The 27370-nt window shown below is 43.0% G+C and overlaps 2 protein-coding genes across 7 annotated transcripts in view; one reads left to right on the forward strand and one right to left on the reverse strand.

Annotated features, from left to right (window-relative positions):
* The window catches only part of RBPMS (RNA binding protein, mRNA processing factor), a 164170-nt gene extending 159225 nt beyond the window's left edge, over positions 1-4945 (forward strand). For all 5 annotated transcript variants that reach the window (XM_071212631.1, XM_071212632.1, XM_071212633.1 and 2 more), the window contains one exon: positions 3306-4945. Coding sequence is in view for 1 of the 5 variants with exons in the window: in XM_071212634.1 (XP_071068735.1) it covers positions 3306-3333 (28 nt within the window). In the remaining 4 variants the exon portion in view is untranslated. The remainder of the gene's footprint in view (positions 1-3305) is intronic.
* A 6838-nt stretch (positions 4946-11783) lies between these two features.
* The window catches only part of GTF2E2 (general transcription factor IIE subunit 2), a 97010-nt gene continuing 81423 nt past the window's right edge, over positions 11784-27370 (reverse strand). For both annotated transcript variants that reach the window (XM_058289999.2, XM_004475162.5), the window contains exons 7-8: positions 13132-13247; positions 11784-12278 (exon numbers count right to left, since the gene is read on the reverse strand). In XM_058289999.2, coding sequence (XP_058145982.1) covers positions 12162-12278; positions 13132-13247 — 233 coding nt within the window. In that variant the 3' untranslated portion in view covers positions 11784-12161. The remainder of the gene's footprint in view (positions 12279-13131; positions 13248-27370) is intronic.

Genomic DNA, 27370 nt, shown 5'->3' on the forward strand with positions numbered 1-27370 from the left:
ATGAGTGGGCCGAGGGACGCGCTGACCTCCCCAGACATGGCCAGGAGGAGGCCAGGGGCTCGGGGGCGGGAGTGGCCGGCAGGGCCAGGGAGCGGGCAGGGGCCACGACGGGCAGGCCCCGTGGCAGGCGCCTGTGCCTGTCCCCTCCGCCCTTCTTTCTCCAGACCCCGAGAGCGGCCTGTCCCATCCGTGTCGGCTGCCTCCCGAGGGGACACTCAGGGTCCTGGGGCCGCGGGCGCTGCCCCCTTGAGCTGTTCCAATGCAGGGGCAGCCGAGAGTGACCGCTTGTCCTCCGAAAGGCCTCTGGGTTGACACCCGCAGCCTGAGCTGCTGGCGTTCGGTCAGGCGTGGCATGCCATGGAACTTGTCATTTCCGGCCAAGAATGTCGCCTCGTGTCCGCCTCCCTCCACCGTGCAGTGACCGGGGAGCGGGCAGGGCACGGCTCCTCCTTCCACCGCCCAGTTCTCTTTGAAGACCGGTGTCCTGGAGACTCCTTGGGCAGGGAGGGGCAGACCAGCCCGAGCGGAGAAGTGACAGATGCCAGGACAAGGTCACTGGTCAACGGGGAGCATCGGCTACTACAGCCCCAAAGGTCGTGCCCGGCCCCCAGAGCCCCCCGCAGCCCTGACCCCAGCCCACGAAAAGACGCCCAGGGGCTCCGGGCGCACCTGCATCGTGGCACCCCTGAGCCCCACCCTCTTCCGAGGAGCAATCAGGGGTGTAGCAGAAGAGGGGGTTCCTGCCGCTGGCCCTGCGCACCCAGCGCGAGCCCCGGACATTCTCCGTCAGGCCCTGTCCCCTAGCGTCCCCCGCCTGGGGCCCCCCGCGGAGCTGGCGTGAGAGCCTGCTGCCCGCTTGCTGCCGGCGCTCACGGTGATGGGCACGGGCACATGAAGCATTCGCTCGTGGCCGACACATCCTCCTGTTTCAGAGAATTCGGCCGAGAAAGTAAAGGGAGACGGAGCGGCGTGGGGAACGGGGGGCCGCTAACTTAGGTTTGAGGCTCCGTGTCTGTGTGTCACCCCCTCGGAGCTAAAGCTGAGACCATCTCCAAATCAAAGGGCCCTTTAAGTTGACCTCTCTCTCTAATAAGCATACTTAAAATGGGCGTGATACGACTCATCTCATCTTTGCCACGATCTGAAGAGGAAGATATCTCAGTTTGCCAAAGGCTGCCAATGCAAAAGTTCCAGAAATGAATTGGCTTTTTTTTTTTTATGTTTTATTTTCCCCCCTTCCCTTCCTCCTGCCCTGCTGTGTTTGCTGTCTGTGTTGTTTTCTCTTCTTGTTTCTCTCCTTTAGGATTCACCGGGATTCAATCCTGGGGACCTCTGATGGGGAGAGAGGTTCCCTGTCAATTGCGTCACCTTAGTTCCTGGTCTCTGCTGCACTTCGCCTTGACTCTCCCCTTGTCTCTCTTTTGATGTGTTGTCATCTTGCTGCGTGACTCACTTGCAAAGGGCGCTGGCTCGCCACGCAGGCATGCTTTCTCTTCTTCTATTTCACCAGGAGGCCCCAGGGCTCGAACCCGGGTCCTCCCATATGGTAGGCAGAGGCCCTATCACTTGAGCCACATCCGCTTCCCTGCATCGGCTTTTATAAAGCGGAGTTACTTGGAGTTAAAGCATACAGTTCTGAGGCCGATGCCAAATCAAGGCATCGTCAGAAAGGCTTTCTCACCAAAGTGCCCTATGGGTGAGCGGGGCAGGATGGCGGGTCTGCTGGTCTCTGCTTTCTCCTTGGGCTCGGCTGTGGGCCACCAGGCATCTCTCCCCAGGCTTCTCTCCTTGAGCCTCTAGAGACTTCTCTTTCTGCAGCTGTACACAAACCTGGAGTCCTCTTTCTCTCCAATTTCTCTTTTCTCTCACATGGTAGGAGCAAAATGACAGCTTCCTTTCTCTGAATCGCCTCATCTTTCTGTGTATTCTCAGTCTATAGAAGACACAGGAAAAGGGTGAGATATAATCTGGGTCACACCTCACTGACACAGTCCAATCAAAAGCCCTAACACATTCAGATCAAGTGACCTAATCAAAGGCCCCTTAACTGCATGTAATGCAATCAAAGGGCCCACACCCACAGGAATGGGTCAGTTCAAGAACAGTTTTCCTGGGATTCACAAAATTTAAACTGTCACAGCAGATAAGATAGGTATAACATTTGTAGGTACTTTTCCCATGAAATTGAGTCTTCTTTCTTGTGACCTATTATTTATACCAGTTTGTATGGTCACCCAAAATCCAGGATGTGAAAAGATACACTGGCCATAGTATTTCCCTAAGCAAAACTCTAGTATATGTTGATTTATTGCTACGTGTGCCTTTTCTGTAAAAACAAACAGATGTGAGTCTGACAGGTTGCACATGGTAAGAAAACAAGGGACTTGAGTATTGTAGAGAGAAAAGGTAAAATGAATGTCAGAATAATAGTAGAGGTTTCATAATACAACATTACCTAAATTTGTAAGTCCAGGCACAGCTGACCTGGGAGTTGTTTCAGGAAGCCCCTAGGCGCAGGGTGGGGCTCTGCAGTGGCAGCAGAACTTCCTCAGTGTTTGCTTCAAGGCCCTTTTTTTTCTGCCATGAAGCAAAACAAATACATAAGCTTTCCTTGCAACTTCCAGGGAAGGAGATCTTGGAAAGTTTCTGTAAAGTAAGGGATTATTCAGTGGAAAATAATTACCCATGTACCTAATAAGATGAGACCACTGATATTCTTGGGAGCGGCTGTCTTAGTTAGCCAGGTTGCTATGACAAATACCACAGAATGTGTAAGCCTAAAGGGAATTTACTGGCTTGTGGTTTTGACACTAGAAGACATCCAAAATCAAGATATCCCTGAAGGCTAGTGTTCTGAGGTTGGCTACCAGCAATCTTGTGGGTTACTTGGCTTTCCCGTCACGTGGCTTTGTCCTCTCCTTTCTCCCTTCTTTGACTTTGGGGTTCTCACTCAAGACCTCCAGTAGTCTGGATTAAGGCTGGCGCTGCTTTAGTGGGCCATAACTTCACTAAAAATACTAGATCCTGTTGGCAGTGGGCTCACACCCACAGGGCCACAGACTTAAAACCTGAGTTTATTGGGAAAATAATTCAACCTACCCCAGGGGTCTTTTTTGGAGGGTCGAAAAGTACCTTAAATGTCTGTATACACACATCTTTGTAGGGAATCACTAATGGACTTTCCAGTGTTTCTAAGTCACGAATTCTATCTCAGGCATCTCCGAAACAAAGCCATGGCAATGAGGAGGAAGTGCCACACGTGGTTTTAGGGTCCACTCTCCTAATGTGGTGTCTTTCTGTTTCAGGCTTGAAAAAAACCTTGCCCAGTTTTGATCCCTTCAAGACTTTGCCACAGCCTCCATCACACATCTGTTTTCCTCGAAGAAAAAAAATATAATAAAAATGTTTTACTCTTTTACACTGTATAATTGTAAGAAATAGTGTGTTATTTGTGAATGCATGGTTTGACATACATTTCTGTACAGTTTGGAGATATTTTCAAACGAAACATAAAAGAAGTCAATAACAAAACCAAGAGACTGAGTATTTTAATACCAAACATTTTAAGTATGACAAGATGATCTTACACTGGGTTGGATCACAGATTTTATGCTTGATCTTTGAATGCTTGTAATTAAAAATACCTATTTTTTCCCCTTTAAAATAAGCTGCATGTTTGAGGCATGTTTTTAAATATTATCAAGATTTCCAGAACTGTGTTGTAAATGTATCGAAATCTGTTTTGCTGGCTTGCGCCAGGATAAATTTAAAAACATGGTGCACATTAGAAACAGAACTGTGTTATCTGCGGAATTAGCTTTATAATCCCAGTTCTAAGAGGATATCCCTGCAAGACAATCAAAAGCCTACAGAAATGTCTAATTTAGCGGCACTTTCACGACTGGGCAAAGAGAACGTGGGTTGCTAGAAATTCCTCACTGGAGGAGGTGTGCCCTTAGAAAGCCCTGGCAGCTCCAGATGGGACTGTGCCAAATTGTGTGCCAAGTGCTGGTTTTTGTGGTTTTATTTTTCTCTTTTATAATAGCACGTTCTTGTGTGTTTGTAACTCACTTGCTGCTTAACTCACATTCCTTAAGCCATCCTCTCCCCTGGCACTCCCCCCAGTCAAAGTACAGGGTCCGTTTCATGATAAGGAGAAGCCCTGGCTCCACGGGCCAGCCCCCTCCCCGCGTTGCCTTCCGCTGTGGCTGCCGCGGCGGCTCAGGGCTCCGCGGGGGTTCGGCAAACATCGTGTGGGCTGAGCCAGCGTTAATGAGTCTTAGCAGCACCATGAAAATGAGCCATTTAAAGCCTTCTCGAAACTCTTGTTTTCACGTTGGGAGCCTGCCTACCCCACCAGCTCAGGACAGGAGGCAGCCACTTCAAGAGGCAGCCAAAAAGGCAATCTTGTTTTGTAAGTTTCCCTCTAAAATAAGCTGCCGTGCCTCCCTCTTGTAGAAGGGCCATGTGTGAAGCTGCATCGACCTGTCTAAGCGTTTTCTACTGCTGATGCGGCAACACATCACCCATCTTTCTTATCGACCTGCGCGCGTGTGTGAAGACTTCGATGTTCTAATAAGTTTTGGTTGGTTGCATCTTTTAATGTTTGTTTCATTATTTTCCATTTGAAATAAAGATGTCAAAAGGCTTTTAAATAAAGATCATGGAGAAAAAACAAAGCAATCAAAAAAAACAAGGGCCGGGGTGGGGGGCTTTTCTTACCATAGCTAAGGGGGAAAGGACGCTTAGCGGCTTGAGGACAACTGCGACATTCGCTCCAGTGTTTAAGGACCTCGACGCCTGCAGGGCCACTCGGCTCTTGGAGAGACTTCTGTTGCTAAGGAAATCAGAGCAACTTCCACAAGGTCTAATATGCTTTTATAAACTGTTTAAAGGTACTTTTCTATTGTCATTTTTAAAAATAAAGTGCTTATTCCAGCTGTCACACGATTGCCTGGCAGATTCCTTTTTGTGAGAATTGTTAAGTGCATCCCGCGCTGCAGACCAGGGACCAGCAGATTTCCCCCCATTTCAGACCTTGGCAAAGCTAAGCACTGACCACTGAGCCGGCACAGAGAGACCCGAGAGGAGGCGCTGGAGGGGGTAGAGCCAGCGGGCCCCGGCCAGCGCTCCGCTACGGGCACGGCACTTCCCTGGCCTCGTGGGAGATGCACACGCCTCTCTTCTTTGACGCCTTTTACTGCTCTTGGCTGATGACCACATCCACCTCAGCCCACACGGCTTTAGTGCAAGATTATCTTACATCTATTAAAATGTCACTTATGATTTTCTGCTGACTTAAAGGAAAGGCATTTAAGGGAGCAGATGGAGCTCCGTGGTTGAGCGCCTGCGTCCCACGTATAAGGTCCGGGTTTCAATCCCAGGTACCTCCTAAAAACAAAACAAAAACTCACTGGGGAGCGGGATGAGCTCAAGTAGTTGAGCATCTGCTTCCCACGTACAAGGTCCTGGGTTCAATCCCAGGTACCTCCTTAAAAGAAAGAGACACATTTTAAGAAGTACTAAACTAGGAAGTGATAGCCAAGACAAGTGTTTTGGAAACACCCTCCTCTACCCCTCTGCCCCAGAAAGGAGTAGAAGAACCAGTACTTAATTTCAGGTAATAGCAAACCACCAGCACCCATGCTGAGGCCCGCTGGGCACGGCCATTGGTTCTGTGGTTCGGCGCCCACAGCCCTTCCTCCGAGGACCATCCGCCAAGAGCAGGTCTGCGACCCCGGAACCTGGGGAGCCCTGGGAAACCAGCGAGAGCCTCGCGCAGCCTCTCCCAGGTCCTCACCCTCACCCAGCACGGCTCCGGGGCAGGCTTGCTCATGTGGCTTTGCCGTCAGCCCTTCAGGGCACAGAGGTTTGGCAAATGGCCTGTGACTGGGGACGGCTGGTCCTCCAGGGGCTCCAGCGCCTCTCCAGGCCTGCCGCGGTACGGGCCGCCTGACTTGTACTCACTTCCGGACGATTTTTCACGAGGAGCCTTGGGATGGATGAAAGAGTGCCCCTACGCTGGTGGTCACTAGTGCTGTGTAAGTGACAAGTCCGGGTGGAATCTACCAACCCAGTGTGAATGCTCACGGACTAGCTGATCACCAACATCACTGCTGCTGCTGCAAAACAGGCCTTTTCTATTCCTGTTGAGCAGAAATGCAGGAGGGTGTATCTTTGGAATCAAGAACTTGGACTAAGAAGGCAGGCATGCTTGAGCCTCTTGCTTGCATGTGGAATGTGCCAGTTCTAGGTGCCAGAAGATGCTAACTAAGCTTTCTTTTTGGTTCGTTGCTGCGTGACCCCTCCCTTGGGAGAGCAGTGTCACTATGAACACAAGACTGACGCAGCTACATAACTGGCACCCGAAATTAAATCCTGTACTTTCTACTTCTGTGACAAAATCAAGTATTAAAGGTATTAGGAAAGAGTCATGAAAATTCACAAAATGCAGTTTGCACCTCTAGCTCATCTAGGTCTCCTTCACCAGACCCAGGGCCTGCATGCATGTTGCACTTCCTTGCTATAAATACCACCTGTCCCCGAGGTTCCCCAGGCCACCACCACCGGGTATTGTGGGGTTCTGAGCATTGTGTGCCGTAAGGAACATTCTTGAGAATGATGGAGGCTTGGCTAAAATCCCTAAATTCTATACCCCAATACACAATTTTTGGTGTCTGTGACAGGGTGGCTACAGTAACCTACTTGCTGAGTATTTTGGGGAAGAAATGCTTACTGCTAGGAATATGTGCAAATTTCTCCTGTATTCCTTATCATTAGGGATGAAAAAAGAATCCTGAGAACTTATGAAAAGAACACACCCAGTATTAAGAGAATTGGCATCTGGCCGCTCTCTTACTTTCCAACTCTTAACTCATTGACACACCCTCTCATGACATAAAATGGCTTCACAACATTTAGAAGGCAGATAAGAGACTACTGGTGAGTTGTTATCTGAAGTACTAGTTGCCAAAACTAAGCTAAAACCCTAATGAGTGACACCGAAAAACTGCCTATTTAAGGCCCCAAATTACTAAAAAATTTTAATTGCCACAGTAAAGCTTCTATTTGCTGCTGCTGCAGAATATTCCAGATGATGCTAAAATACTATCAATTCTTCCCTAAACTGGCCAGGCTCTGTAACTGCCCTAAGTCCCAAAAGGTACCAATATGCTGAAAGAATTCTTTTGTTTTCTTCTTGTCCTCCTGGCTCTACAGTGACGCTCAGGAGTTCTATTTTACTGCTTCTTACTGTTTTACTTTTTACTGTTTATTTTACATCAGGAACTCAAACCACACTGATTCCTGCAATATGGGGAGAGGGTGGGGGGAGAGAACAGACCTCTTCTTACAGTAACATAAAGACCAAACAGTGAGGCCTGTTTCTTCCTTGCTTACACACATCTTTCCTGTGTGGCGTTCTGAGGAGACAAGGAAATACGAGGCCCTTTGATTCCCTTTATCCACTTGGGAAATAAAAAGGAACTCTGACTATGCAAATTCACACTATAGTAACTTAAAACGAGATGCTTAAATTCAACCCAAACTTTTGGGCAAAACGAGGGCTAAATGCAGAGAATTCATGCTGAAGTTAAAATGTTACCTGGGCAAAGCAGCCCTTATCCCATTGGTGTGAGGGGTTTGTCCAGCAAGTTGAAAAGGCGAAGCAGGGAAAGGACCGCTATAAAAATCAAGTACAAGACCAGGCTATCGTGTACGGCACTGGATGTCCTTGGAAGGACAGCCCTGCAGAGTTCTGGCCTGCTGACTCCTAAGAATGCGCAAAGCCCGGCCGGGCTTCAGCCTCCAGCTGATGGACACATTTGAGGTGGACTGCTAACCACTCGGAATTACACCCAGAAGAGCCACTGGCTTCTCACCAGGGCTTGGGGCACAGGACTGTGCTGGCTCCCCTCCAAACCAGGGGCACTGCCTACTAGCAACACGGCCCTAAGCCACCCAAGGAGACCCTGTGAGGTAATGTGTCGATCTGCCCGACAATAACAAACCGTATTTACTTTTTTCTCATTGTACACCTTTTCTTTTATTCTTCTAGTCTTTTTTTATGTATACATTTTTTTAAATTGTAGCATTCTTCATATGCAATTCTGCATACTACTTATTTCATTTAACACTATAGACATTTTCACGTTATGTCATCTGTATAAACTTTTTAAAGGCTGAGAATTGACTTTTGCTTTCTTTGGATGGGCAGCTAAGGATTTCCCGTTATTTTGTAGTAATGTACAAATGATGTTATACATCATTTCACATGAAGATTTTTTTCCTGTTTTTAGGATTATTTTGTTAGGAAAGCGACCCTGAGATGGAATTAAAAGGTTGGAGAAGTTTTTCTTTCAATGTGGAAGACAGACTGATTCTCATCTGCAGTATCCTGACCAGAAATGAGTCAGTGACAAAGCAGCTCTAACAGTTAGGCCCTTCTGTACTTCTGCTGTGCATCTTCCCTATTATCTTGGCAAGACTGAGGTGTCTAACGGAGTTGGGTGGTGTTTGTTTTCATCAAAGTAAGAAGTCCACATAGTTTAAGAAATCAAGAACTTCAAGGCTCATGATGAAAAGCAGTGACACCCTGCCCTGGCCTCCTCTTAATATTTCTTGGGGATATTATGAAATGATATCCTTACCATGCTATTTCTTTTATTCATAAACTTTGTGCACCAACCATAGTTATTTATGAAGGAAAACGTGCCTTCAAAAAAAAAGAAAGAAAGAAACTGTCCAGGAGGAAAGTCAGCAGCACAAAACCAGGCCAACTCTAGCTCTGCACTTCCCACGTGTTTCGCCAACACTCCCCCCAGGACAGGGACAGTTGCTCCCAGGTCCAGTCCGTTTGGCAGGTGGTTTCCTGTACTTGACGACTTGGAGCCTCCATCCCTCTCACTCCCACAGAACGCCTGTTACCATTCCTCAGGACCACCCCACAAAATGCCCCCTGGGAAATGCCTACCTCACAGGAAGCCCAGAGGACAGCAACACCGGTGCCAACAGGCCATCACGCGTCCCACCCTGGCACTCCAGCCTCACTACACAGAAGGCAGGGCTAGGCTCAGCTTAAGGATGGTCAATCAAACTTCAGAAAAGGCAAAATCAGCTTCCCCACAGATGAATCACCTACAAATAGAAACTTGGCTAGGGGTAGGGGAAACCTGGGGGGAGTTTTACCTTTTATGCCTCAGAGAAAACTGCCATTAGCTGATAAGAATGGGGACTTTATATAAATTCAAGTACCCTGTTCCCATACTATCATTCAGGATATGTTTTTGCTGCTAATGATTTCAAAAGAAATCAAGAGAACAGAGTACTGGCATTGCCCTCCCTATAACGCTGGGCCTGGAAATAATGGGATGGCCCTGCACTGCCTTTTCACTACCGCTCTAGGTCAACAGGCATCAAGGGCTGCTCGTCCCCTGGCTCCCATCACCATCTGCTGCTCTTAGAAGAGGTGACAGCAGCAGCCAAATGTTCCTTTTTTTACACTTGGTCTAGGCTTAACTACATTTCTCTTAGCTGCCCCCTAAAAGCCTCAAGTGATTGTTATGAATTATAGATCAAATGCACTACAGACTTGTCTTAGCCTTTTAGCTCACTCAGCCATGCCCATTCCCACTGCTTCTAAATGGCCAGCAGATCCAAGAGAAATGGGCAGAGGCGAGGACACAACTTCAACTTCAACTTGGAATGTCTGGTGCTTATGTTTTTAGACACCCAGAGAAATGGTAAGACTATTCTTTTTATTATGATCTTCAGACACAACTGGGCTCCTATCACGATTTCTACAAAGACTATATCTTCCCCTCACATCACCAGAAGACCCAATTCTGCTACCCCAAATGTAACAAAGCGTTCAGGGCTTAGCAAGAGAAAACACAAGCTAATAGGGTAAAGCTATAGAATTTTAGAGTTTGGCAGTTTAGCAAGACAGTTCATTTCTTTACATCTCAAATTTCTTCATTTCTGAAACGAGTTTTAGGCAAGGTAACTGAAATCAATTACCAGGCCTGTCCACAAAGTACTGATGAGTTACAGGCTTAGCTAGAAATCACTGATACAACTGGCAGTAAAGCATCTTATCTAAGAAGGCTGTGAGGGAGACCTTGATATCTGTTTCCTTGCAAAACAAGATTAAGTGTTTGAGGTGTCCAAAACGCATTTCCAAACCTAGCGCACAAAAGAGGACAGTGTGTGCAGACCACAATAATTAGGCAACCGCACAGAGAGAGGCTAGCTCTCAATTTCAGCAGGAAAATTAGGTTTCCTGCATCTATATAATGATAGAGCAATCATAATTATTTGTTAATTCTTAGCCCTTAGGTAAGCTATACTAGGTTTTTCTAGCAGTATACCATTGCTTACAAGGGAAGCTTGATAATATTAAGTACTGATTTCTCATCAGAAACCACAGAGGCGAGAAGGCAGTGATAGGACATATTTAAGGTGCTGAAAGAGAAAAACTGCCAGCCAAGAATTCTGTATCCAGTAAAATTTTCCTTCAGAAATGAGGGAGAGGGTTGAGTACCTGCTTCCCATGTACAACACCCTGGGTTCCATCCCTGCTACCTCCCCTGCAAAAAAAATTTTTTTTAAATGAGGGAAAGATTACAATATTCACAGATAAATAGAAATGGGAAGAATTCATAAACAAGAGGCCCACCCTACAAGAAATACTGAAGGGAGTTCTGCAGGATTGAAAGAAGACAGGTGAGAGGTGTGGAGGGGAGTATAGAAATAAAGATTATTAGTAAAGGTAATTAAAAGGGTAAATAGAGAGACAGAAATAGGATATGATATATAAAAGCCTAAGGATAAAACAGCTTAAGTAATAAGTACTGCCTTTTCAGACATGACATGGAATCTTAATGGATTAATCTCCCCAATTAAGTGACACAGATTGGCAGAATGGATAAAAAAATAAATGATCCATCTATATGCTCTCTCCAAAAGACTCTCTTTACACCCAAGGACACAAATAGGCTGCAAGTGAAAGGCTGGAAAATGAAATTCCATGTAAACAGTAACCAAAACAGAGCTGGGGTAGCTATATTACAAAATTAGACTTTAAACGCAAAACTGTTGTAAGAGACAGAGAAGGGCACTATATATTAACAAAAGGGCAACCCTCCATTAAGAAAGAACAATCATAAATATTTATGTATCTAAGCAAGGTGCCCAAAGTCCATGAGGCAAACACTGGCAAACTGAGAGGAGACACAGGCCTCTCTCCAGCAACAGCGAGGCGCTTCAACACGCCTCTCTCAGGAAAAGGGGTGTTCCGTCACAGATGCTGTCATCACCACAGAGCTTTCCCATCCGTCGCCACAGCTCTTAAGAACCCACACGTCTGGCAGTGGCGCTCCTGAGCGGGGCGGGGCGGGGCAGGGTGCGAGGGACTCTCCAGCAGAAGAGCGCCAGGGCCCAGCCGTGTGAGGGCGGGACGTGGTAAGTGGGTGCTGAGGGGGCAAGATGACTATCCACCGTGAGCAAGACGGCACCAGACCATGCCTGACTCCAAAAGGCTCAATGATAATGCCTTATCCTTTTAAAAGAAAACATTCAAAGTTACATTTAGTGTCTCTTTATTGCTTTAACTTGCTAACAAAGGGCACAACTTTGTGTTCTGATTGTGAAATCCCTGTGACCAGCAATACGGTGCCAATTAGTCTTCAATAACATCCCAAACGCGCACCTTTGTAGAAGTGAGAGACTGAAGCTGCTTACTGCCATTTCCAAGAATAAAGAAACAAACTGAATTCACTAACATCTTAAAAATCCTTCTACAGTGATTTTATTATAAATATGTTCTTTTGGAATAAACAAATACTGCATTCAAAACTATCCGCGAACTGCTCTAAAGTAACAAGAGAGAAAAAATGGAACCATTCAGGGCAGAGTTAAATATCAGACACCCGCAAGCCACGCAAGGCGCCTTTCCCCCAAGAAACAGCAGAAGGTAACAGCGAATACCCCGCAGGTCACAGTTCTCACTGGCCTATTCCATTAAAATAAACTCTGAGTTTGGTCATTATGTAAACTGGAACCGTTCCTCAACTCAGTCCTAAGAAGTCCAACGGAAAGACAGTCTTCAGATTCCCAGGATGGATGAGAAAGCTGTTGATTGTGTATTTTTAACCCTCGACTTGTTATTTGCCAGGAGCAATGTCTGAGTAATCCTTCAGCACTCCAGCCAAGTGCTCGTTATGAGTCTTAAATCGTCGCTTTTTCTGTGAAGCAGGCTTTTTCTTTCTCTGAATAGGGGCCTAAAGGAAAAGGGAAAAACAATGAACGAGGAACAGGAACAGGACGGTTAGGATTTATTGAACACGCCCAGAAACGAGCAGCAAGGGTACAAGGTTTTCCGCATTTTGGGTTATTGTAGCCCCGCATCATATAGCACCCCCTCGAGCACAAACACACACACCCAGAGAACCACCAAGAAGGCAGGCTGCACAGGCTAGCGGCTGGCAAGGGGGAGCAGGAGAGCGCCCAGCGGCTCCAGCCTGGGGTGTCACGAGTTATTCCTCATGCCCAGCTTTGTTCTTAGACTACAGATTGGCTGGTACAGGGCAATTTGCAAATCCTCATTCCATCACTAGTCCTTTCTACATGCAGGGGGTAGGGGCTAAAAAGACAGTAATGCCTGGTTTCTAGGGGACCTGAAAATCAAAAGGGCAATTCAGTGTGATCTGGGCTAGGGCAGAGCCAGGCGCTGAGTACCAAGGAGCTTGCAGAACTCCTCATGGAACGAGAGGGAACACGATTAAGGTCATGCAGGCCAAGCAGGTTCCTTCTAGAAAGCGGGAGAAGCTCATGCAGGCCAAAGCAGGTTCCTTCTAGAAAGCGGGAGAAGCTCATGCAAGAGTGAACAACGTGGGGGAACTACAAACACTTCAGTGTGGTGGGGCTTAGAGCAGGGGCTGCAGAGGTGTCAGCAGAGAGGGCAGGAGCCCCAGTGGCCGCCATCCATCAGACACCATCTGGTTTGCATCCAGCCAAGCCCAGTGGACTAGGAGGCTGCGAAAACACTGGGCATGTGCTCTTCAGAGAGCAGAGCAGGAAGCAGTTAAGAGCTCAGAGAACACAGGGTGACATTTTTTTCTACAGATTACATACCACTTTCTTTGGTCCGGATTCCTGCATGGAAGAAATACCCTGTCGTTTCAGATACTCTTCAATTTTCTCCTCATCCATGGAGTCCACAGTGACACTTCTCCAAAGTTTCTGAAATTCTGGGCCAACAAGACAGTGATTATTTTATGAGAGATGTTTACACACTAAAGCTCCTCAGTGACTAAAATCCAGGCTTCAACAGTATCTCCAGAGTCTACATCAGCACATTTGAGATTTCATTATAAAAACAAAAGAAATAAGACAAGCACATTCAAACGCTGGGCACTAAGTCGCAGAAGGGCCCAGGACCACACACCGTCAGGGCTCCAGGCCGCATCAGGAGTGATCTATTTTCAGAGAGTGGTAAATGAAGGAGGAGGGGCTCTAGCCCTCCGTGCTCTCCTGGAGAAGGGAAGCAGCTGACGCTCCATACAGGCCAAAAGTCAGTCCTCTCCATTGTGGACAAATAGTTCAAATTCCTGCTCATCTCCAAGTTCATTGAAACCCCATTTCCTCTCCCTCGATAATATGCAACATAGAGGGAGATGGGGGACCAAAGTTTTATATGGGAGTGAGGTGTCCATATGAAACTGTTTATTTGCACGAGAGATTTTTTAAATCCCCCAAATAACTTAAGACGGCAGGGATGGGTCATAAAAGAGAAGGGGGAAGAGGAGCAGATTAGGATAGAAAATCTATCACACATAACCCTACAGAACAAAGGAGAAAGGTCTATTTTCCAGCATACATTTCATCCTCAGAGACACGCGGCCAGTGAAACATTTTTCTCTTTAGGGGTGGGGGCTAGGGGGGTAGGTACTGATTGAACCCAGGACCTCCTAAGTGCAAAGCAGAGCCCAAGCAAGGAGCTACACCTGCTCCCAACATCATTTTTTTCCCTATCTGATCACACCATCGTCTTTTTGGTGCGTCACTTCGCCGCATAGGAGCCTGTGCCTCTCCACGCCACACAGGTCTGGAACTCCTTTTTTCTTTTTTTACGACGAGGTCCCAGGAGTCAAACTCAGGTCTTCCACATGGTAAACAGGAGCTCAACTGCTTGAACCACAGCCACTTCCCCCGACATCACCATTTTTGCATCCAAAAGAGATCACAACTGGGACATGTCCAAAGTGAAAATAATTTGCACCTTAAATTCTACTACTAAGGCCCAAATAACTGGGTTTCACTTCATTATCAAGCAAATAATCCCAAACACAAAAAAATTTCTTGTGATGCCAAAATTCTGAGACTTTGGAACACAAAATAAAGCAAGTTTTCTGAGAACTCTGAGGTGGTTAGTCCAGGCCCCTTCTTCACACCAGCCGCCCCCCACCCTCCTCACTGAGCCCCTTCCTAGCTCCCGGTTCCCTGGAACGCCTTCTCAAGGCTGTGACTGCGCCCCCCTCACACCATGGCCATTAAGTTTCAGGTATGCTGTCAGCACATACGAACTGTGAGTAACAGGTACCCACTACTGTGCTCGACCAGATTTCCCCCCGCTTCCCTCTTCTCCTCTTCCTTCCTTTCTTATTTCAATACACAGTACATGAAGCAAATGATGTCCAAAAGTTGGACTCTGGTGATGCTTAGGAAATCTGTTTACTGCCACACACTGAGAAGTTCTTTAATGCTAGTGACCAAATGCAAATGACAAAGAATTCAATTTGGGCACAAGGTTTTTTAAACACAAAATATCTCTATATAAAATTCTGAAATTTCCATAGACAGGGAAGTGGATGCGGTTCAAGTGACTGAGCTCCCACCTATCACATGGGAAGTCCCGGGATCGGTTCCCGGGGCCTCCTAGAGAAGGCGAGCTGGTGTGACCAGGAGGAGCAGTGAGCTGGCACAGCAAGATGGTGCAACAAGGAGACAGAGAGGAAAGGTACTGACAGATACAACAAACCAGGGAGTTAAGGTGGCTTAAGTGATTGAGGGCCTTTCTCCCACATGGAAGGTCCTTGGGTTCGGTTCCCAAGCAGACACAGAGAACACATAGCAAATGGACAGAGATCAGACAGCAACCACAAACAATGGTTGGGATAAAATAAATCTTAAAGAAAAATATTTTTCCATATACATATTGAGGGCTCTTTCTTCTATATGTGCACTGAACTTTCACCTGCATATATTATAGAAATTATTTCACTGGGTGACCACTGTTCACATGACTTACCCTATCTCCGGTGGCAAGCAGGGAGCGCTGCATTTGCTCAGCTCCCGCTGCAGCAGGCACTGGACCAGGCACACCACAGGGCTTCATAACCTGACTACTGAATATATGGAAGGCTCTTGTCTTCTACTGTCCAGGCACCAGAGGGTGTCTGTTTGGTTTTCTTTCCATGTTTTTAAACACTTTTATTTTGAAATAATTTTATATTTACAGAAAAGTTGCAAAATAAGTACAGAGCCTTTATATATCCCCTTCACCTCCCCTAGTGACACCACCTTATATAACCATAGTATAATTAGTGAATACTGGAAATCAACATTGAAACAATGCTATTAACTGATCTACAGACCTTCTTCAAATCTTGCCGGTTCCCCCACCCATGTCCTTTTCCTGGTCCAGGATCCAAGTCAGGAGCCCACACTGCACTTAGCTTCATGGCTCCTTGGTCTCCTCTGATATGTGAGAGCTCCAAGCCTTCCTCCCTCTCTCACCAACCGTTAACACTTTTGAAGACTACTCTTTAAGAATGCCCCTCAATTTGGCTCTGGAGTTTTCTCAGGAGTAGATGGAGATTACACCTTTTTGGCACAAATGCCACAAAAGTGATACGATGTCCTTCGTGGGATTCACCTTACCGGGGACACACGATGCTGTCCGACAATGATCACTGATTAAGGTGATTTGTCTGTCAGTTTTCTCTACCATAAAGTTAACTTTTTCCCTTTGTAACTAACCAATATCTTATGAGGAAATACTTTAAGACTATGCAAAAATCCTGCTTCTTACCACACGTATGCTAATTTTAGCATCCTTTAATGGTTCTTACAACATTATTACTGTGGATTTGCCCAAAGGTGATTTTCTATTTTCATCATTCCTTCCAAACATACTCATTAGACTTCTACTGTAAGGAAGAGCTGTTCTTTCTCTCCTTCATTTATTTAATAACTTATTCATATTAGTATGGACTCATGGATATTTCATGTGTTATAATCCACTGCTGTTATCATTTATTTTGTTGCTCAAATGTCCCAACTTTGGTCACAGGAAGCCCCTTTAAGTTGGTTTCTGTGTCTTTTTAACTTGACTCTCTTTTTTTAAGCACTCCCTTATTTCTGGCACCACAAGAAGTTCACGGCTCATCTTGCATTTTCCCAAACCTGGAATCAACCATTTCTCCAAGGTGTCCTGACTACTTACTGGAGAATGGCATTTAGAAGCCAAAATCTAGACATCCTGTTTTCTTATTATAGCAATGTCTTTTTCTTTTTTTTTTTAATAGCAAAAAATCAGGGATATCAAATTTAAATGCAGATGCTTTGCTTTAGCAGATCTCCTATCAGACATGCTCTAAACTCTTTAAGGATAAATAAAATCAGAACTGATTTGGAAATCTATCTTTTAACAGAAAAAAAAAAAAAGAAAGAAAACAGACTGGAATTTATAAACTCAGATTTTGCCCCTTTCAAATTCAAGAGAGTGCATTCCCACTTGAATTATGAAAAGTGTATAGCTTGAAATTCCACAGAAGAAAAATTAGAGAACTCATTAATGAGGTTTTGCTTAAATTCCAAATAACTCATTTACATGTTGACTTTTCTGTAAAATTCAAAATGAACAGAACAAGGTAGTACTGTCTGCAGAGCCTGACTGCCTGAGTTCACGTTCCAGACACCCTGTTTACTAATGTGTGTAACAGGGCAAGGTACTTAGCCTTGGCCTCTGCTTCCTGATCTGTCAAATGAGGACACCACCTTCCTCATAAAGGTGTGGGAATTAAATGAGTTAAAATATGTAAAAGCACCAAAAACAGTACACACAGAAGATTAGGCGATATGTATATAATAGTCATCACCAGCACCCACCACCTACAGATGTCCTCATCTTGATGAAGGCAGTAAAAATCACCTAAGAAAGGCCTGGTAAGAGATATACAGGCTATCTCATTTATGTAAAACAAAAGAACCTACCATTCTACAGATTACTTAAAAAACAGAAAGCATACACATATTAAATGTATCATAAAGGTCTGGAAGGTCACACACCAATACATCACCCCAGAGATAGGTAAAAGGTTTATTAAGGGAATTTTCATTTTTGCTCTACACAAATCTTGACAAAAATTTTAATATGCAGTATGAATTTAAAAATTAGTCGCAACCACAGAATAAGATGATTATAATAATAATTAATATAGTAATTGCTTTTTCTTACTTCTACATCCAGTCATGGTGTTCTAATGGTATTACAGTGAAGGTGCACCTTTACCATAGAAAAGAAGATAGAAAGAAAGAAAAAAAGCACAGTCTCAAACAGCAGCATACCACCCTGCCCATTCTTGGTTAAGGACGCCTCCTTTTTCCCTCAAAAGCTTCATCTATTTTGTGGTTCCAGAAAATGGACATTTTTCAATTTACCTCATCCTCTAAAGTTGTAATCCTAAATTTTAGATACTATCAAAATCATTTCCCTAGAGTAGTGGGATAATGCTCCCCCCAAAAAGATGCCTACATCCTCATTCCCAGAATCTGTGAATATGTTACAGCACGAGGCAAAGGGAACCACGTGGCAAAGGGAACCTTGCAGATGTGATTAAGTTGAGGATCTTGAGAACCGAGAACAGCCTTGGTGAGCTGACAGTAATCACAGGGATTCCTTATAAGGGAAGAAGGGTCAGGAGAGTCAGAATCAGATGAGGAGATGTGACGACAGAAGTAGAAGCTGCAGTAATGCGGGGCCATAAGCCAAGGAATACAGGCAAGAAAAAGGATTCTCCCTTTCAGCTTCCAGGGAGAATGCAGCTTTGCCAGGCCATTTTGGACTCTGATCTCTAGAACTGTTAAGACAGTACATTTGTGGCTTTAAGATACTAAGTTTGTGGTAAACTGTTACAGCAGCCAACAGGGTCTATACTAATGTCCCTGTTTCATTCCTAATATTTCTCAATTATGTATCATTTTCTTGTTGGTCTGGTTAGATCATCAATTTTATTGATCTTTTTTCCTAAGAATCAAGTTTTTATTTTAATGATTTTCTCTACTGTTCACCTGGTTCTTAGTTTCACTGATTTCTACACTTTCTTATTCTATTTTTTCCTTCCGTCTGTTTCTTTGGAATTTAAGTTGCCCTTGTTTTCTAGTTTCATAAGGTGGAAGTTAAGATCACTAATTTGAGACATTTCTTTTTTACTGTGGGCATTTAATGCTTTATCTTTCTGTTTAAGTACTGCTTTAGCTGTATCCCATGAATTCTGCCACATTATGCATTCACTTTCACATAATTCAACATATTTTCAAATTTCTCATGTGATTTCCTCTTTGAACCAAGGGTTATTTAAAAATGTTATTTAATTTCCAAATAGTTGGAGAGTTTCTAAATATACCCAGTTTAATTCCATTATGGTCCAAGAACATCTTTGTATGCTTTCAATTCTTTTAAATTCGTTAAGGTTCATTTTGCAGCCTAGAATACAGTCTACCTTGGTGAACATTCCATGCACAGTTGGAAAGAATTCTCTGATACTGGGCTGTGCATTCTATAAATGTCAATTAGATCAGGTTGGTTGATAATGTGGCTCAGGACTTCTACATCCTTACTAATTTCCATCCTCTCGTTCAATCAATTAACAACAGAACCCAGAATGGGTTAGCAAGGCTGCATTCCTAACTGGAAGCTCAAAAGAAGAACAGTAGACTCCATTCTTAACTGTGGATATATCTATTTCTCTTTTCAGTTATATCAATTTTTGTCTCAGGTATTTTGAAGTTCTGTTGTTAGGTATGTATAAATTTTAGGACTGTTATATCTTCTTAGAGCATTGACCCCATTATCATTATGTAATATCCCTCATTATCCTTGGTAATTTTCTTTGCTTTGAAGTCTACTTTGCCTGATAGTAACATAGCCACTCTAGTGCCACTCTAGTTTTCATTAGTGTTTTCATGTTACAACTTTTTACAACCTTTTTTTTATAAGGTTTTATAGTTTTATTAATCCTCTGGTGAAAAATCTGCACAATGACTGATTAAGTCACTGAAGAATCTTTTTTTTCCCTCTCCCCTTCCCCCCACCACCAGTTGTCTGTTCTCTGTGTCTATTTGCTGAGTGTTCTTTGTCCGCTTCTGTTGTTGTCAGCGGCACTGGGAATCTGTGTTTCTTTTTGTTGCATCTTCTTGCTGCGCCAGCTCTCCGTGTGTGCGGTGCCACTCTTGGGCAGGCTGAGCTTTGTTTAGCGCTGCGCAGCTCTCCTTACAGGGCACAGTCCTTGCGTGTGGGGCTCCCCTACGTGGGGGACACCCCTGCGTGGCATGGCACTCCTTGCACACATCAGCACTGCATGTGGGCCAGCTCCACAGGGGTCAAGGAAGACCGGGGTTTGAACCACTGACCTCCCATGCGATAGACAGACACCCTAACCACTGGGCCAAGTCCACGTCCTGAAGAATCTTTACTCTTTCTTTTTGCCAGCACCAACATTGGCCTTTGCAGTCCTGACTTTCTTCATTCTGTTGTGTTCTTTTCACTGTTTTCTTGAGGTCTTTTTCTTGTCATACAGGCCATGTCTTATAAGTCTATGTTTGGGTTCATTTTTCTTTGCATAATCCAGGCAATCAGATTGTTGTCTTGCCAACACCAAAATGGGTTCTGAATCCAAATACAAAGGTGAAATCAGGTATGGTTTTGTATATTTTGGCTAGTTTTTCCAGAATTTCTGTCCTCCCAGGGTGAAGGGCATTGATGACCATTTGTTTCTACTGAAGTAGTCTGTGGGTCATAAACTTCCCGGTCTGGATAGTCACAGCATCATTTATGATGGCAGGTGATCTTCAGGCAGCCAGGGAGGACAAGAGCATCCTTTTACTTTTAACCCATATCTTTACACTCAAAGTGGTTTCTAATAGATAACATAGTTATATCCTGCTTTTGTATCCAATCTGAAAAATCACTGTATTAGTTGATGTGTTTAGACCATTTGTATTTAACATAATTATTAATATAATTGGAATAAAATCTATTATCTTGCTCATTGTTTCTATTTGTTCCATCTGTTCCTTGGTGTTATATTTTAATTCTGATTCTGTATGTAGATCAAATGAATATCTTGTGTAATTCCAGTTTCTCTTCACTATATGCCTTTGTACCTCTTAAAAATATTTTTAGTGGTTGATCTAGAGTTTACAATACATATTTTTTAAAAAGATTTATTTTATTTATTACTCCCACCCCCGCACTGTTTGCAATCATTGTCTGCTCTCTGTGTCCATTCGTTGTGTGCTTGTCTTCTTTTTAGGAGGTACCCAATGGCTTTTCCCAAGATTTTGGGTTAGGTGGTTGATCTATAAATTCAGCTGTCCAGTGGATTCAAGAAAGCTATGAATTTGCAGATTTCTGGAGTTTGTTACTGTTGTTGTAAGGGTATTAGCAATGTTTTTTCTAGCTCTTTCCTTTCTAGGCAGAAGGCAAAGTCACCAGCTACCTACTTTTAGCCAAACTTTAAGAACAATGTGATGTGACTAGCTCTGCAAGCCAAGCTTTCAAATCAGCAATAAGAACATCTAATTCTAAAATAAGCACGCAAAATTAGATTTAAAATGTATACCATGGCCTACACAATGGGAGAATATGTTTGGAAACCACATATCCAATAAGGGTTTACTATCCAGAATATATAAAGAAATCCTACAACTCAACAATAAAAAGACAAACAACCCAATTTAAAAATGGGCAAAAGACTTGAATAGACATGACTCCAAAGAAAATATACAAACGACCAGAAAGCATAACAAAAGATGCTCAGCATCACTAGTTATTAGGGATATGAAAATCAAAACCACTCTGAGATATCATTTCACACCTGCTAGAATGGACACTATTAAGAAAACAGAAAACTACAACTGCTAGAAAGAATATGAGGAAATAGCAACATTCATTGCTGGTGAGAATGTATAAAATAGTAATGCTGCTGTGGAAGACAGTTTGGAAGTTTCTTAGGAAGCTAAGTATAGAACTGCAACACAATACAGCAATCCTGCTAACTAGGTATATATGCTCAGAAGAACCGAAAGCAGGGACACAAACACATACTGTTGTGCACAATGGCAATATTCACAATCGCCAAAAGATGGAAACAAACCAAATGTCCATCAACCAATGGATAACCAAAGATGGCATATACATATAATAGAATATTAGCCTAAAAAAGGAAGTTCTGCTGCATGGAACATGGATGAAACTTGAGGATATTATATTGAGTGAAATAAGCCAGATGCAAAAAAGACAAATATTGTATGATCCCACTAATATGAACTAATATAATGAGCAAACTCATGGAGTTAAAATCTAGAATATAGGTTACCAGGAGATACAATAAGGGTAGAGAATGGGGAACTGCTTTATGCGGAATTTTTAATAAGGTTGACTGTAAATGTTTGGAAATGGATAGAGATGATGGGGTGACAGCACATCATTGTGAGTATAATGTATAGTGCTGAATTATGTAACATACTGAACCCTGTTGTGATGATGAATGTGGTTAATAGTACAACTATAAGAATGTTCTTCCATGAACTTCAACAAATGAATAAATGTCACTATTACAAGATGTTAATAATAGGATGCTGGGAAGCAGATGTAGCTTAAGTGAATGAGCTCCCATCTACCACATGGGAGGTCACCGGTTTGGTTCCTGGTGCCTCCTATAGAAGACAGCAAGTTGGCACAATAGGCAGGTACAGCAAGCTGGTGCAACAAAAGATAGAAAAAGAAAAACATAAGAGACACAACAAAGCAGGGAGCAGAGGTTCCCAGTGCCTCCTAAAGAGGACAAGCTAGACAGCGAGCTGACACAACAGGCAGCCACGGCAAGCTGACGCAACAAGAGACACAAGAAGGCACAATGAGAGACACAACAAAGCAGGGAATGGAGGTAGCTCAAGCTATTAGGTAACTCCCTTCCAAATCAGAGGTCCCAAGTTCAGTTCCTGGTGCCTCCTAAAGAAACAATGAAAATGAACAGACACAGCAAGTGGAAACAAGGAGGGGGTGGGGAGAAATAAATAAAATAAATCTTTGAAAAATAATAATAACAGGGTGGTATATGGGGGAAAATATACCAAATGTAAATTATGGACTACAGTTAATAGTAGTATTTTAATATTCTTTCATCAATTGTGACAAAGGTATCACACCAATACTAGGTGTCAATGATAGGGGGGCATATGGGGTATGTGGCTTTTTTTGTTATTATTATTATTTTTAATTGTTTTTTAAAAAGATACCTAGATCACAAAAAATGTTACATTAAAAAATATAAGAGGTTCTCATATACTTCACACACACACACACACACTGGGGCTTTTCCTAATGGAGCAATGAAAATGTTCTAAAATTGTGGTGATAAATGCACAACTCTGTGATAATAATAAGAGCCATTAATCGTACACTTTGGATGGACTACATAGCGTGTAAATAAAACTGCTTTTAAAAAAAATGTATTGAGAAGCAGATTTGGCTCAGCTGATAGAGCATCCGCCTACCACATTGGAGGTACAGAGTTCAAACCCAGGGCCTCCTGACCCATGTGGTAAGCTGGCCCATGCGCAGCACTGATGTACGCAAGGAGTGCTGTGCCATGCAGGGGTGTCCCCGGCATAGGGCAGCCTCACACACAAGGAGTGTGCCCTGTATGGAGAGCCGCCCTGCATGAAAAAAGTGCAGCCTGCCCAGGAATGGCACCACACACACACAGAGCTGATGCAACAAGATGACGCAACAAAAAGAGACACAGATTCCCGGTACTGCTGACAAGAATACAAGCGGACACAGAATAACACACAGCAAATAGACAGAGAGAGCAGACAACTGGAGGGGGGTGGGAGTGGAAGGGGAGAGAATAAAAAAAGAAAAAAAAAAAGCATGCCATAATCAGGATTTTACATGTCAAATCTACCATAGGAAATATGTCACAAAACAAGAAGCGTTTCGGCAGTTTAACCACCAATTTGTTAAATACTAACTTGCCAACATGCAAAAATTATATTCCTTTATTTAGAATATTAAACAATACAACTGTATGAAAAGTGAACTGTACTTCTGTGTAACAAAAAAGGTATGGAGAAAAACGTTCATATAAAAATACCTTTTTACTCATTGACTAATTTCATTCAATTCACTTTTTACCAGGCCTTTGCGTTAACAGCATTATAAAATTTCAGTTCCTTCAAGTTTGTAACTACTTTGACTTTTTACCTGATATGTACAGAACCTTCTGTACTGTGGGGTTTTTTTTTTTTTCGAGGTACCAGGGATTGAACACAGGTACATGTACATGGGAAGCAGGCATTCAACCTCTGAGCTACACCCACTCCTCTATACTGTGGATCTTTTATGACACCATCAAAAAAGCTGCATTCATAGAAAGAAAAAAAAAGAGAGCGCTCCCAGCATCTGCAATGGTCTGAAAACTAACTATGTACAACCACAAAAAATATAAAACATTAAGTTCGAACTGTAAGTATATTAAAACAAAATTTAGCTATTTTCTTTTGCTAAAAGAAATGTCACTTGAGCTCTCTCCAGAAGGAAATCCCTGAATAAAAACTTAATTTTCTTCAATAAAACACTTCTATTTTAATTGCTGTGTTTCCTTAGCTCAATGTTGTTGTAGTATTTAAACCTCTCATCTACTACTTAAATATATTACAGTTGCATAAATACTTAAGATGAACGCTGGAAGGTAGGGTCTAATTTTAGAGGAAGACTCACTAGATCTAAATTTAATTACTATGGAGCTGGACACAGATGCGATCTCTTTTCACAAGCCTTTCATGCTACTTTACTGGAATTGTAGTTGGTGCTGGGGTTTAAGATACATCTAGGGGATTTGAATCTCTGGACTGACAATATGATAGCCAGGCCCTGAGCCTCAACAGACTTCAACTCCTACACTCTGATTTATTGGACTTACCCCACTCAGCTAACATGGAGTTGAAGAATGTCAACCACCACACCATGGAGCCTAGAGTGCCTACAACTGAAAGCAGGAGGATTGCATCCAGTATCCATGTGGAATCTAAGCCTCCTCTTGACAGAGATGTGCAATGGACACAACCAATCCAATGTCCACAGAGAAAATGTGGCATTGGTGTGGGAAAAGTGGCCATGGTGGCTGCTGGGTGCGGGGAATGGGAGGAAGAGATGAGATGTGGAGGCATTTCGGGACTTGGAGTTGTCCTGGGTGGTGCTTCAGGGACAATTACTGGACATTGTAGATCCTCCCAGGGCCCACTGTATGGAACGTGGGAGAGTATGGGCTATGATGGGGACCACTGACCATGAGGTGCAGCGATGCCCAGAGATATACTTACTAAATGCAATGGATGTGTCATGATGATGGGAGAGAGTGTTGTTGTGGGGGGAGTGGTGGGGTGGGGGCGGTGGGGTTGAATGGTACTTCATATTTTTTGAATGTAATATTTTTTAAAAATTTAAAAATTAAAAAATAAATAAATAAATTTAATTACTTTCAACTTGTATGAAGAAAAAATGCTCAGCTGACCAAGGTACAAAGAGAAATAACCTAATTTCTTTCAATTTTATAAAATCATTGTAAAAATGCAAATTAAAACCAATATATCATAACAGTGTACAATTTTGCATTCTTTTTTATTTAATATTATAGTGACAGAGCATAAATTAAAACATAATTTTAATATCTAAAAAACAAAAATAAAACCAATATAATCTTTATTTTTTAACAGCCTGTCAAAGGCATATAAAAATAAAAATACCCAGTATTGTTGAGTATATGAGGGAATGGATACCTTTCCACTTACTTCTGGTGGAAATGTAAATTGGTCCAAACCGTATGATGGGTATCTGGCAAGGTGCTGGAAAAATTTAAATATGCATACCTTTGACCCAGCAGGTCTACTTCAAGCAAACTATAAGAAGATAATCAGACGAGTGCAAGGACTGAGCATTATTTATAATAGCAAAAAAGTAAAACGAAACAAAAAAACAAACTTCCCATCTGGGGAGAGTCAGAAAATTTATTTTAAAGTACAGCCACACAAAGGAATGCCATAGAGCTATTAAAAAAAAAAAAAATCTGCAACAGCATCAAAGCCCCAGGGTTCGAACTCAAAAGTGGAAGCTACTGGGAAGAGTCCTGAATTTAACTGAAATTGTATAAGCTCACAGGCAGAAGGAACACAGTACCAGCAATGGAGGACAGGTCAGACTGTGGTAAACCTTGTCATCAGGAAAACCAGAGAACAGCACATAACTGCAAATGATCAGTACAAACGTGGTCCCAGAATGCAAACTGATTCTGCTACTTTGCTATTGGTCTAAATCAACGCAAAACTACAGATCCACTGAGCCACTAACTACATAGAGTAACTAAATAATAGGATACAACAACCGCTAATTTGGATACTAGTTTATATTTTCAGCACTACCAATACACCTATCGTTCCTGTGTTCTTACTGTATGCCAGATACTATTTCAAGCTCTAAACACTAATACATATACACATAAACTCGTTTTGTCCTCATAAAGACCAGGAGGAACAGACACCATTATTCCCATTTATAGACAAGGAGTCTCAGACAGAGAGGTTAAGTTTCTTGCCTAAGCAAGTAAGGAGGAGAGTTAAGCTCTGAACCTGTAATTTGACTCCTCAGACCATCCCCTTAACCACTGCATTTATACAGCCTCTAAATGAGTAAGATCCTCATTTATGTAAATAAATGCCTTTGTGAAATTCTTTTTTTAGCAATTTTACAGAGGTATATTCATATACCATACGATTCAAAGTGCACATTCAATGGGTTTTGGTATAATCACCTAGTTGTGCATTCATCACCACAATCAATAATAGAGCATTTTTCATTACTCCAAAAACAAAAAAACCCCAAACCCTTGGCAGTTACCTCTCAATCTCTCTATCCAATCCCTGCTACTCAGTGTTTACATCTCCATTTGACTTTTTTTAATAATAAAAAATAAACTCTCTCCTTACTTGTGTTCTAACTCATTTTAAGATATTCCCATCTATGAAAGAACAAAGAAAGAATCTTCAATGTGACTGAAGGTTTGTATTCCCAAGATTTCCTCTTTATGGTCAAAACTGCCATCTAGTGGGCTGGGGCAAAAGTCTTCATCAATAAATCAAGAAAAAACACAGGATAAAACTTTTAAAGAGAGAGACAAATTGAAAACACACATTTTTTTACATGGTCTTTTCTGGAAACATACATTTTTTGCATCCTTAAGCAAAACTTAGTTTTTTAAATTAGTGAGGTATGTAACACTAAGTTTTAAGAATAACAAAATGCTGCCTTGCCCCTGAAGTTCTGCGAGTAATTGCTCCCCCTGTCTACAGCACTGTATGAACAGCACAATTACAATACGTGACACATTGAACTACGTTTGTTCCATGTCATTCTGTAGCTCAAGTATAGAAACTTACTTTAATATCCCTGGTATCAGCGAATGTGCTGAATGAAAGAACCAATAAAAACAAGCGTGAAGACAATATGCTCAATTAATTTATTTCTATTTTATATATTAAAGGCAGGGCGCTATAACTTTAATCCTGTTCTCAACCAAGAACAACTCTGCCCCTAGGGAACATCTGGCAATGTCTGGAGACATTTTTGGTTGTCACACTATGGGGGTGTTCGTGCTACTGTTAAAGAGGTTGGGATGCTGCTAAACATCCTGTAACATACAGGACAACCCCCTACACCAAAAAAGTTACCTTGTCTAAAATGGCAATACTGCCAAGGTTTGAAAAACCCTGCTCACCCCCCAACCACCATTCCCTACAAAGTATACAGACCAAAAAACATATAACACTTTATGATAATAAACTGCACCTAGAACCCAAATCTGTTTCACGTATAAAAACAAAGAACTCCCCCCCACACCCCGAGATAGCTCCCTCGTCTCTCTGCTTGCTGTGTCTGCTTGTTATGTCTACTCGTTCTCTTTAGGAGGTACCAGGAACCGAACCCAGGATCTCCCATATGGGAGGTGGGCATCCAGCTGCTTGAGCCACA

Source organism: Dasypus novemcinctus, chromosome 29, assembly GCF_030445035.2.
Source record: "Dasypus novemcinctus isolate mDasNov1 chromosome 29, mDasNov1.1.hap2, whole genome shotgun sequence".
In the NCBI taxonomy this organism is placed as follows: domain Eukaryota; kingdom Metazoa; phylum Chordata; class Mammalia; order Cingulata; family Dasypodidae; genus Dasypus; species Dasypus novemcinctus.